The 13,261-nt window shown below is 39.4% G+C and overlaps 1 protein-coding gene across 2 annotated transcripts; it reads left to right on the top strand.

The window, feature by feature from the left end:
- The first annotated feature begins 2,200 nt into the window (after positions 1–2,200).
- LOC146463959 (uncharacterized) lies at positions 2,201–10,362 on the top strand. 2 transcript variants are annotated; one of them, XM_085083838.1, is made up of 3 exons: positions 2,201–2,576; positions 6,125–9,657; positions 10,324–10,362. In XM_085083838.1, exon 2 carries the CDS (start codon positions 6,143–6,145, stop codon positions 9,653–9,655), a length of 3,513 nt encoding a protein of 1,170 aa, XP_084939964.1. In that variant the 5' UTR covers positions 2,201–2,576; positions 6,125–6,142; the 3' UTR covers positions 9,656–9,657; positions 10,324–10,362. The 2 variants fall into 2 exon arrangements, with proteins under 2 accessions (XP_084939964.1, XP_084939965.1); XM_085083839.1 differs by lacking the exon at positions 2,201–2,576 and having other exon boundaries at positions 6,062–9,657.
- Positions 10,363–13,261: the final 2,899 nt, after the last annotated feature.

Genomic DNA, 13,261 nt, shown 5'->3' with positions numbered 1-13,261 from the left:
TTTGCATATGAATGAAAACTAAGTTTCATATTAAGAACTTTGCACTTAACCTCGCTTCCATAATGAGGCTCATAGCAACTCGGAAATTTACTTGTGCTTAGCAACCCCGCCATGTCATCTTGTTGCTCAAGATTTAGATCGGACCACGCATGGCGGCATCTCTCGGCATTTCGGGGTCTCGGCGGCATCTTACCATTTGATGGAGCGATAAAGGGTGCTTTTAAAAAGCTTAAGCTCGAGAGAGAATTTGAAAAACACCAAGGCAGACAGTTACAAAAACCGAAACACACACGAAAAAGAAATCATTTTGATGAAATTCATGAGACTGTCGTCGTCCTTCCTTAGTCCAAAGACGAACTGACTTTGATTCACGTGCTTCTTCATGTACTCATATATGAAGCAAAATCCACACCACAAGCCAGCAAACAAGGAAATATTGTGTAATGTTCACACGAGCAAATAAAAACATGACAAGTAAATAATGTCAAAGAAAATATGTTTGTTATTCTTACGGAGCAAATAAAAATCGCCATTGGCACTTGTCAAGTAAAAATTGCTCGTGTGTAACCCGCGGAGTTTAAACATAGCAAAAGTGGAACTACAGGAGGATGCATAATAGCTTGAAAGAGCAGACGCTTTTTCCGGCTTTAACCCTTTTTAAAGCTTCGCTCTGTATTTGGTAAGGATTTTAAATGCGGAAGGAAGCTTGAGTGTTTAAGTTTTGAAATGTTCATGATTAGAAGGAAAAGGCCGACACCCAAGCGGACTCTATCCGCGCAAAACTCTTTGTTTAATTGTCAATTTTTTTCAGTTCCGTTCTCAAAATCGAATTTAATTTACATGCACCAGCCACAATTTCATGTAATATGTCAAAAACGAGTGCGATTGCTTCATCGGAGTATTGAGACACTGAACGGCCGAGTGCTTTAATTGTTTCGAGATGTCTGGATACCCCGATGAAGCAAGAGTTTTTGTGCTTTGCTATCAATTTGTTGAATAATCTTACGAAATATCCCATGATTTTAGCCATCTCGGCCTGCGGCCTTGACGGCTAAGTATCAGGATAATTGTTTATAACTATAAATATTCCCGTGCGCTGATTGGCGTAACGCTAGCGTTCTCTCAACGGAAAATAAAGCCAATTCTGCTCTGTGTTCTATATGGTGTGATAGACAATTCAAAGTTCTGTGCGTTGCCCTTCTAGTTGCCAAATTTTATATATATCGTTGCAGTCTAGACGAGGCACCCCTTCTCTTCCCCGTTTTTGAAACAGAATTACGTGAAAAAGCTTGCATCGAATATGAAATTGCCAAGGAAAAAGCTTATCTAAAGAATTTCAAGATTAAATGGGAACCACTAATTCGCAACAAATTCATCGAAGACGTGGTTATTTGAGGGACCCTTTGAATCACTTTCCACTACTTTTTTGTTGATGTTCTATTTTTGTCGTTTTTCTTTCGATCGTTTCTTTTCGCTTACCTATTCATACCGCAATATTGTAAATAATTAACAATAAAAACAAAAACTAGAGGAGTGTGTGGATGGGTTGTTATCTAGATACCTTTTTTAGTAGTGCAATGTAAGTGCCTTTTGTACTGTAATGTAAATAATGTCAGTTATAATATTGTATAAAAAAAAGTTGGTAGTGAAGGTACAGTGTTATTATTGTAAATCGTGTTGTTTTGGTAATACCGTAGTATAGTATAGTATGCTTGTATTGTAAGTACAGTTAGAACTGTAATTATCACTATTAGTGTAAATCAGTGTTAGCAGTGTTTAGTATTGTATTAGTAGTCTTACATTATGCTAATAAAAATTAAAAAAAAAAACATTCCAATGCGGTGATTGGCTCGTAGCTATTGTCTATAAAGAGAACACCTAATAAAATGACGTCAGACGAAACGCGCGCGTTCTCTCAACGGAAAATAAAATTCTGCTCGTGCGTTTACCATTTTTACGTAAAAAGTAAATCGACCACAGTTTTTTTTATCGTCTTTTCTCTTGTAGACCCACCCTGCGAGCAGAGCTTTCTTTTGTCTTTTTTTTACTGAGGAGAAGAAAACGCTAAAATCGAGCGAGCAAAAGAAAGGCTCTGCTAGCAGGGTGTTGTAGACCGTAAATTGGCCCCAAACTTGGCATTGGAACTGGCCACTCGCCTGCGCCCGGCTGGAGATTCCACTTGAGTTTGGAACATTTAATGACGTCATTTTATGGTCTATGACAACCTTGTTCTTCACGTCCCAGGGACGTGAAGAGAAGAGACTCAGTTCTCGAGTTTTCGCTGCTGGATGTTTTGTTTTCAAGCTTTAGGTCCACCGCGTTAGGTTTTTACATGTTGTTAGTTTATCGTTTGCTAGCGTTAGCTTTTTTGATCATGATATTCGAGTTTTTAGATGCATCATTTTCGAGTCTTGAGTGTTTCGTTTTCGAGTATTACGTGTATTATTTTCGAGCATTGCGTATTTTTTCAAGTTTAAGGCGTCTTTCGACGTGTGCACCTTTTTCTCTCCACCACGTACCGTGTGTATTCCGGTGATTGCGAACTGCGACGATCTCTGACTGTAAGTGGCATCGTGGTAAGTATAGCATGTTTTAAAAGTTTGTTGTATTTATACTGGTCAAGTATAGAACGGCGTCACCCAAAGGGAACATTTAAGGAAAAATACTTTAATTGTTGTCTCCTGTGTTCCCAGATCGTTTTGTGCCCTTTGAAAGACATATTTGTGTAGGCTAATACAGATTCATCTATTCGGGTGCTTTAGCTGAAATTTTAAGTTGCAAAAAAGTTCTAGAAACGGATATTTTATTGTCTAAATTTACTCGCTACGAAATGAACTGATAGAACTTTTATGTCTTTTTAATGACATGTTTGCTCCCTACCAAAACGACAGGAACAAGTTTTCTTGTATTACGAAATTTCGAGCTGAGAGTTTGCCGAAAACAGCTTTAGATTTTGTGTACGACTAATTCCGAGTTTGTGAGGCGATCAAAGCGATCTGAACAGATATCGACCGAAATAAACTGTTGGGTTGCTGCCCGTGATGGAACTATAACATTCATTCCACTGACAACAAATAACAATCTAACACAGTTGTGTCAAAAATGTTTCATTTACTTTCACCGTGAAGGGATGTTTGCTTGTGTTATCTCGATATGTCTGTTGGGCCCTCGTTACGAATAAAGTCCATAAAAAGGGTCCAGGAGGCGACCCAACAATTCATTTTGGTGGAAATACGTTTGGAAGCCGTAAATCACCTCAGAACTCCGGATTTTGTGTTAAAGAAAATCTAAAGTTTTCGTCAGGAAAATACCAGCACAAAATTACATTCTACCGTAAAACTTATTCCTTTCGTTTTCGAAGAGGAAAATATGTCGAAAACAAGGCAAAAGAGGCCGGCTAGCATTTTCGTAAATCGAACAGATGCTAGTAGATCCGAAAAATAAGATTTTACTAAATTTTCTTGTTGGGTGCCCGTGAGAGGGAATAAATGGTTTGATCAAAACACCACTTATTTTAGTCTCAAAACGGATGATTTATTACGAACTTTGAATAGTACGGAACTTCACTTTGTTTGATAAGAAAATTTTGAAATGTAAAGGAGAGAACAACAACAGAATTATCGACCTTTGTGTGGCGAAACACATAGTGACGGAATAGGCCATTTCCGAGTTGCCGTGAACCTCACTATGAAAGCGAGGCTAACTGCAAAACTTTTCGTATGAAAATTAGTTTTGTTTGCATATGAATGCAAACTTACTTTCTTAACAAAAACTTTGCACTTAATCTCGCTTTCATTGTGAGGTTCACAGCATCTCGGAAATGGTCTATTCAACAGAACTTTAGCAAAAGGGTCACAAAGGAGACATATTTCCTTATCTTTTTTTAGTTTATTCCTTTCACCCCGCGGATGACAGTTTGCTAAATTTACACATGTCTGTGTGTTGCGAAAGTTTCTTTTTCCGCTCACGATTATTCTTCAGTTTCGGCCTTCCTTTCACTGATCTCTTATGGAACAAGAACATATTTACTCTGTTCGATAATCACTATCGCATTGTTCGCTTATATTTATTATTCTTTTATATCCCGAACAGAGATTAGCACACAATTTTTCGAGTTCAAAATTCTGTTGAAAATTTAAGGCATGAAAACGTAGTCTACCGTACTTAACTATCCCTCCCCTCGTCTTTGTTTTCCAAACTACGGTTTCTTAGTTACTCGTAAATTTTGACTTCTCTTAAAGGACAGTTGTTTGAAGAATTGAAAAAAATGTAGGCATTGTTTGAAAAAAAATACAATAGGTCAATCAGTTAAGTGGTACGACCCTCAGCTAAGAAGTTTGAGCTGATTTTATTTCTCCTTACAATATCACTCCAAGATCAAACATGCAGGTAATAAGAAGACACGAACCGATTACCAAAGATAGCAACAAACATGCGTTAAGCATTGAAGAGAATATACACGTCGATAGTGAGGGTTGAAAGATATTCTGCCGTTTGCTTGTGTTATCCAAAAATGTCTATTTAGCCCTCGTTACGCAAAAAATCTGTTAAGAGGGAATTCGTGGGATCGATCAAACCACGGCATGTTTTTGTTATAGAATGATAAAACAAGTAAAAACTAGAGATCTGAAGGAGAGAAAGCAATAGAATTATTAACCTACAAACAACAACAACAACAACAACAACATCGCAGTATTACTCACGTTATTGGAGCTACTTACTGGTCGCAGCGATAACTACTAACCGGCCAATAGAGTGTGTTAAATTTTTAGTGTTTCTGGCCTCATTTTTGTCTTCTAGTATTTTGTTGTGTTTATAGGACCTCTTCAGATGAGCCCGGTTTCCGAGATCTCGCCTCGCCACTCTTTTTTTTAGAAAAATTTCGATGTGTTTATATGAGAAGGCGGGTTGGCCCGGTTTCCGAGCTCTTGGTTTCTGCGACCGAGATCTCGGTAACCGAGCTGGAAATTTTTTCCTATATGAACACTCCAGCCCGGATACCGGGACTGTCCGTGACGAAACCTTTTCAACTGTGCATGGCTTGTAAGGTCGCTGACAAGTCGGAACGCGGTTCCACGGGTATTTCAGGGGCCTTTAAGACATTTTTCATCTTGGTAATCGGGATTAAATTTCCCAGATGAACATAAGACATAATTGGTCCCGCCTACCGGGCCAGCCCGGTTACCGGGTTCATATAAAGAGGCCCTAACTCATTTAACTGCTAAACACTCTTCCAAATTCTTGAAGTTTTCAAATAGCTTCATTCTATTTTCACCTGCCAATTTCATTGCACTGCAGGGGCGTACCTGGGATTTTTTTTTTGACAGAAGGTGTAATTATAATCAGTCGACATGCGTTTTATGTGGGATCAGGGGACTACTAAACAAGAGATGTTTGGAAAAGCAAGTTTTACAATGAAGGAATTTTTGAATTTTTTAAATGGACGACTCGAGGGTTGAATTCTGAGTAATATCATTCGATGATGTTAGTCACGTAGCACATTTCATCCATTTGTAGACAAGCAAAATGGTTGATGGATCATAAGTCATTTCATTCAGAAACTAGAGAGTAAGCACCAAAACGTGCAGACGATAGAGAGAACTTAAAAATAACAGAGTCGATAGAAAACACGATAAAGCAGCTGAAAAAAGTGTGAAACTAAAATAATGATAAGCCATTATCTGCACTGGACGAGGGATGCTGCAAACGTGAAAAGAGGCGGAACTTTAATAAAGGCTCTAACTTGACAAAATCCTACAAGCTTTCGTAAGACCAACAACAGCTGGTCAATTCAAGTAATAAAATTATGCTTTCTAAAACTTTCCTCAGCTTAAATTTTCAGCTAAAGCATCGGAACAGTCTGGCTATTAGCTCACACAAATATGTTTTATAATAATTAAAGGCGCGGAGCGATCTGGGAAAGCAGAGACAACATTTCATATATTTTACTTAGTTATTCTCGTTGAGTCCCCCTGTTGTAAAATAAATGTATTTTATGTTCCCTAAAACTGGCGTTCCTACCAGTTACTGACGGTTTTTTGAAAACACGGTGGCCGTTCAACACTGGTTTGCCAGTGTAACAGTAAACAGCCCCAGACTACTGTGCTTTGTTTTAATTCTCTAGTTTCTGGTTAAGACCGTCATGAACAACACAGAGGAAATGATACAGACGATTTTTATTGGTACATGTGTTGCCACATTTCTTCGCAACACAAGTCGATTTCTACAAGCTATAAACTTGTGCAAGGAATGTTTGATTCTGCTAAACAACAAAGGCCTGGAAAAAGGGAAGGAATTTGGTGAATTAGCATACTCATTGATATACTTATCATTGTTTGAAACTTATTGCCTTCTAAACGATCACACAAGTGTGATAGAATGTGGCAGGAAGTTATTAGACGTTCTGAAGGGATGTGGGGAAAAATCCCAAGAACGAAGGGTAACCTTTAATCTGGCAAAATTATACCACCTTAAAAGTAAATATCAAGAAGCCAAAAGGCTCTATAAGAAAGCACTTGTGATCGCAAAAGAAATTGGTCACAAACAAGGAGAATCAGCGTGTTATGGAAACCTGGGAACTGTGTATGAATCTCTCAGTGAATATGGAAAGGCCGAAACATACTTCAAGAACGCACTTGTGATCTTAAAAGAAATTGGTGACAAACAAGGAGAAGCTCGGTGTTATGGAAACCTGGGAGCTGTGTATCAATCTCTCGGTGCATATGGAAAGGCCGAATCATACCAGAAGAACGCACTTGTGATCTTAAAAGAAATTGGTGACAAAAATGGAGAGGCCGCGTGTTATGGGAACCTGGGAAATGTGTATCAATCTCTCAGTGAATATGGAAAGGCCGAAACATACTACAAGAACGCACTTGAGATCACAAAAGAAACTGGTGACAAAAAAGGAGAAGCGACGGGGTATGGAAACCTGGGAAATGTGTATCAATTTCTCGGTGAATATGGAAAGGCCGAAACATACCAGAAGAAAGCACTTGTGATCCAAAAAAAAATTGGCGACAAACAAGGAGAAGCTCGGTGTTATGGGAACCTGGGAACTGTGTATAAATCTCTCGGTGAATATGGAAAGGCCGAAACATACCAGAAGAACGCACTTGTGATCAGAAAAGAAATTGGTGACAAAAATGGAGAGGCCGCGTGTTATGGGAACCTGGGAAATGTGTATCAATCTCTCGGTGAATATGGAAAGGCCGAAACATACCACAAGAACGCACTTGTGATCGCGAAAGAAATTGGTAACAAACAAGTAGAAGCTCAGTGTTATGGGAACCTGGGAAATGTGTATCAATCTCTCGGTAAATATGGAAAGGCCGAAACATACCACAAGAACGCACTTGTGATCCAAAAAAAAATTGGTGACAAAAATGGAGAGGCCTCGTCTTATGAGAACCTGGGAAATGTGTATCAATCTCTCAGCGAATATGGAAAGGCCAAAACATACTGCAAGAACGCACTTGTGATCTTAAAAGAAATTCGTAACAAACAAGGAGAAGCTCGGTGTTATGGAAACCTGGGAGCTGTGTATCAATCTCTCGGTGAATATGGAAAGGCCGAAACATACCAGAAGAACGCACTTGTGATCGAAAAAGAAATTGGTGACAAAAATGGAGAGGCCACGTGTTATGGGAACCTGGGAAGTGTGTATCAATCTCTCAGCGAATATGGAAAGGCCGAAACATACCACAAGAACGCACTTGTGATCTTGAAGGAAATTGGTGACAAACAAGGAGAAGCTCGGTGTTATGGAAACCTGGGAGCTCTGTATCAATCTCTCGGTGAATATGGAAAGGCCGAAACATACCAGAAGAACGCACTTGTGATCAGAAAAGAAATTGGTGACAAAAATGGAGAGGCCGCGTGTTATCGGATCCTGGGAACTGTGTATAAATCTCTCGGTGAATATGGGAAGGCCGAAACATACCTGAAGAAGGCACTTGAGATCACAAAAGAAATTGGTGACAAGCAGGTGGAGGCGATAAGCTATTGTAACTTCGGATCGTTGTTTCGTTCTCTTGGTAAATGTGCTGAGGCTAAAGAGTATCACGAGAAATCACTTGCCTTGAGCAGAGAGATAAGAGACGTAGCGTTACAGGCTACTGCGCACCTCAACCTTGCATTCGACGCCATGTTCGAAGGAAATGTAAGTTTACTAGATGATGTGTTTTCAAATCTCTTGGCATGCATTAACGCGTGCGAGAAAATGCGAAGTCTTCTTGGACGCCATGACCAATTTAAGATAAATCTTTTAGACATGCACAGTCCTTCCTATCAATTACTCAGCGCAATGTATTGTCTTACTGTAGGAAATACGAAAGAAGCCCTTTGTGTTTTAGAGCTTGGGCGAGGCAGGGCTCTGGCAGACTTAATCTCGGGTCAGTATTCTGCTCAACAACAAATATCAGTCAATCCGCTGTCATGGCCTGATATTGAAAGGATCGTGAAAAAAGAAAATGACTGTAACTGTCTATACATTTCATACTTTTCCCAAGATATCTTTTTGTGGGTCCTTGAAGGAAACAAACCAACATTTTTCCGTAAAGTCAACGTCAACGAATGTTTTGTTCAGAAGGGAATGGAAAGAAATGTTCAGGACGTTTTCAGTGAGCAAACCTCCCGAAGATTTAATGTCCTCTGTAAAGATAAAGAGCACTACGAAGATCGATCGCTTTCTTTTTCCAAAGTCGGCGACTCAACACATGAAACGTCAAAGGAAGGGAGCTCGGCAGCCTTTCGCCCAGTAGAGGCCGAGGAAGAGGAAAACCTTCAACCCGTTCCAACCCTAACCGAATGTCACCAAATGATCATCGCTCCTGTGGCTAACTTTCTTGACAAACCTGAAATCGTGATTGTTCCTGATCGCGCCTTGTACAAAGTTCCATTCGCAGCATTAAGGGATGAAAGTGGGAAATACCTGTCACAGAATTACAGAATCCGCATTGTTCCTTCTTTGTCGACTCTCGGGCTCATTCAGGGCAGTCCAGCAGATTATCACAGTCAGACCGGAGCACTGATAGTGGGCGATCCAGACGTTGGGGACGTGCTGTACAAGGGACGCCTTGAGAATCCTTGTCGCTTACCCTCTGCAAGAAAGGAAGCAGAGATGATAGCCGAACTACTCGAAGCTGAGCCTTTGTTAGAGGAGCGAGCAACTAAACAGGCAGTTCTTCAGATGATACCCTCTGTAAGTCTGATTCATTTTGCTGCTCATGGTCATGCCGAAAGAGGAGAAATTGCTCTTGCCCCTCAACGCCCTACTAACACGACTCCGTGCGAGAAAGACTACCTATTGACAATGGATGACATTTCACAAGTTCAACTGCGAGCTAAACTTGTAGTACTCAGCTGTTGTCACAGCGCACAAGGACATGTTAAAGCTGAGGGAGTTGTTGGAATCGCTCGGGCGTTCTTAGGATCCGGTGCACGCTCAGTGTTGGTTGCCCTGTGGGCCATACCAGACAAAGCAACAGAGCAGTTAATGAGTCGTTTCTACAAACACCTGGTTCGTGGGGAAAGTGCCAGTGAGTCTCTTCACCAGGCCATGAAGTGGATGAGAAGTAACGGCTATGCTGACTTGGGGAACTGGGCGCCTTTCATGCTGATTGGGGATAACGTGACGTTTGATTTCGGAAAGTAAAGGTAAGTTTTAGCAATGAGTTGTATCGTAATGGGTGTTGAATGAATTATTCCAGAAAACTGTTCCATTCTCCTGGAAACACTTACGGTTCTGTGACAGGAGACCAAAAGGTATATTGTTATTGGAGTGTTTGTATTCCGTGATTTATAAACATCATAATAGAATAAACGACAGTTATACCCAAATTAAACTTTTATCAAGAGCACAATTCCTCTTATACCGCTTTTTAAACGGCGTTCCGTCCATTCTGTTTTTGAGAGTTACATAAAGGAAATAATATTGATTCAGTGTTTATTTGCTGAGGTCTAAGAGGTTTCTCAAAAATCTTCAACAAATACAGGGGTAGCGTGGTGGGAGGAAATAGACGATTAGAACTGCATTTAATAGAAGGATTATTAAAACGATTTAACCACAGTTCAAAGCTTACAGAAGTATCGGAGTTAGTGAAGTAGTATTTCAACTAGCAGGCTCGCGATCTGGCGAAGTAGCTGAATTAGTGGTAGATAAGTTGACTATGAACAGATTGAAAAAGTTTTTTTTCGAACCCAGACTGACGTGACTCCTTTAATTCCCAAGCTTTCCAGTTTGGTAGTTATGCGCCAGTGCTGGTAATTTTTTGCGATATCAGATCACAGCACTAACCCTAAAATACGATGATTGTTTATCAGTTGCAGGTGTCTTGCCCAGGCCACCCGCCCAGGAGTGCCCAACAGAACAGAACAATCCGTTTTTGAAACAGGACATCACAGTTGTATTATATAGCGAGTTGGGCTTGCGTGCTTTTGTCGCAGTTTTCGTTGTGAGGTCGGTCTCTTCAGATTCAACTGAATTAAGACTGAACAGACGCAATCCTCGCAACTTTTAGGGGTTTCAGCGTGGGAATAATTTAATTTAGTAGCAGTTAGAGTTCTCGAAATGAACACAGTTGAATTTAGTGTAGACACAGTGCGTTTTCAAACTTACACCTGAATGTGTGACAAAACCAACAAAATCGTCAATCTCGACAACAAAAGGATCAGGATATGTTAGTTCCCAAGCTTAGAGCGGTTTTCGATTGAGTATCGAAAGGAATTCGCGTGAACTTTACTTTATTCTCCGTTATTGGTTAGCAAACTCGCATCACTTTCTCAGCTAATGAGAAGGCGAAACCAATCGTGGCTTGCTCGCACGCATTTCCTCGCGCTTGGTTCTGGTTATCTGTTTGTTTGTTTTGCATTCTGATTGGTGCATTGCACCATTGAGTGATCACTTAGAAATATTTACTTTGTCGTTAGTGGATTGAAATTCCCACAACTTAATATCGAAAATTTACAGTAATTCATTTTATAAAGGAGACAAATTTAAGGAGTTTTTGTAGTTTAAAAGCAAAAGTATGTTTACCCAGTCACTTGGGAATACAGGAAACATAACAGTGTTTTGTATATATACAGTTGCAAAATCGAATGCTGTCTGGTGACACAGATAACACAGTATTGTTCTTTATTCCGTATTCCATTTTAGCACCTTCGGCTTTATTAATCGCATTTTAGTGCATGAAATCTGAAATAATTTTAATTAAAAACACCTCTCAGAGAGAAAAGACAGTCCAGGCAGGGGGACCCAACGAGGACACTGTAGTAAAATACGTAAAATGTTGTCTCCTGTGTCCCCAGATCGTTTTCTGACCATTTAAAGACAAAGACGCTTTAGCGTCAAATCTAAATTGCAAGAATTTGAATATGGGAATATGATTCCCCTAAGTTTCTAGCTGTTGTTGGTTTAACGAAAAATTCTAGTTGACATTTTTTTTCCATTTTTAGTGACATATTTGTCACCTCGAAAACGAAAGGAATTAGTTTCGAATGGTACGAAATTTTGAGTTGACATTTTTACCAAGAAAATTTTCGATTTTCTTCACAACTAAATCCCAATTTCTGAGGCAATTGAGACCATTCGAACAGATATCCATCGAAATGAACCGCTGGGTGACCCTGATCACCAAAAGACTTCCGTTGAAGACAATTATTTAAAAAACTTAGCTCTCTCACAATCGCGAGCGCGATAGTGATTTTGTTTTCGATGAACATTTTAAAACAGCTTGAATATGGTAAAGAGCTTTCAGCAAGCTTCCCTTAACACGGAAGGAAATATCGATATTTGACGACGATACATTTTAACAAGACAGCAGCAAGTGTGTTTGCTGTCAAACAGTTGCTATGAAGTATCTTTCAATAATTTGTACAGGTGTTAAACTGATCATATTTTAATAAATATTTTTGGTAACTTTAGATGTCAGAGTCCTTTCATTCCCGAAATATTTCAGTTTGATTTTCTAATATGGAGTATCCTGGCTAATAGAAATAGCTGTTAGCTTTACTTTGTAATGCAGGCCGCTATCCAGATCAAAATCCTTACCGAGGCAATACTAAGTTAAACAAAAATTGGGGATAGATATGCGTAAAAAGGGCAAAACAAAAGATGCTCCTTTCTTTGAGAATATTTCTTTTATCCTATCGTTCCTTCGCAAAAATTCCAATATTTGGAACCCTCCATCCGCAAAACGGAGTGCTTGCCGTATACATAGCACAAACAGACCAAATTTTACAGCACACGGGAAAAAACAATTACTCGGCACTCAATACTGATAACACATACAACTGAAGGCTGGTAATCATCAAGTTTTTTCTACTAAATAGAAGATAGACCCTTCCCAGTTAGTTACGCAACTTAAGCAGTTGCGAAAAGAAAACCTGAAAATTTTTAATGTCTCACCCGCAATTCACATATATATGCTTCAGATATTCATATTCAAACTTTTTCTACTGTTAAAAATGTTTCTTAATACATGTATTGAAAGGTCTCAACAAAATTCCAAATGATTCTAATGCGTTGAACCTGGACATTTGACTAAGCAACTCACCTCGGTTGCGACTACACTGGTTACGGGGCTGCTGTCGACTTCTTTGTGTTTGCTTAATAAAACATCTTTGAAGCCCGGCAGGATTTTACGCGAGTCATTAGGTTATCATTCAAAGCCTTAATACTGAGAAACCGGAAAACTAGCTCGAAAACGTTAATCGTTTGTTTCATTGTTAGCTAATTTAAGTTACCTTTTAGGTCTACTAACAGTCTTTGTTTTAGATTCTCTTCTCTTAATTTACTTTTGCGGTTCGTCTGAAACAAGTTTTCAATTTTGACTTCTCAAACTCATTAATTATTCATACAGTCAAAAGCCAATAAATAACCTCCATTTCGGTCAGGTGGATGATTCTTGATACCCCAATGAAACACCAGATGAAACACCACCAGGTTTTCATCTGAGATGAAACATGTTTTTCATCTGAGATCAAACATTTGCATTTTAATGAGATTAATTTCTTATTGTTTCATTTGAGAAGACGTCAAAAACTCGGGCTTCGTGCTTTATCACGGGTTCCAAATACCTCGAAACAGATGAAAGCACTCGGCCTGCGGCTTCGCGCTTTCATCTGTTTCTCGGTATTTGGAACCCGTGATAAAGCACTCGCCCTCGTTTTTTTGTAGCTACTGCGCAAACTTATTGTTTAGAGCTTTCCTTACTATGAATCTGGTAGTGCGTCTTTTTGTCTCAAATACAAATACTAGTGT

The sequence above is a fragment of the Pavona decussata genome, unplaced genomic scaffold, assembly GCF_977016875.1.
Source record: "Pavona decussata unplaced genomic scaffold, jaPavDecu1.1 SCAFFOLD_172, whole genome shotgun sequence".
In the NCBI taxonomy this organism is placed as follows: domain Eukaryota; kingdom Metazoa; phylum Cnidaria; class Anthozoa; order Scleractinia; family Agariciidae; genus Pavona; species Pavona decussata.
The sequence above is the reverse complement of the archived record's forward strand: the minus strand, read 5'-3'. Positions and strand labels throughout refer to the sequence as shown.

Bases quoted from the DNA above. Each gene is read 5' to 3' on its own strand.
- LOC146463959 (XM_085083838.1), top strand. From the start codon at position 6,143: ATGAACAACACAGAGGAAATGATACAGACGATTTTTATTGGTACATGT.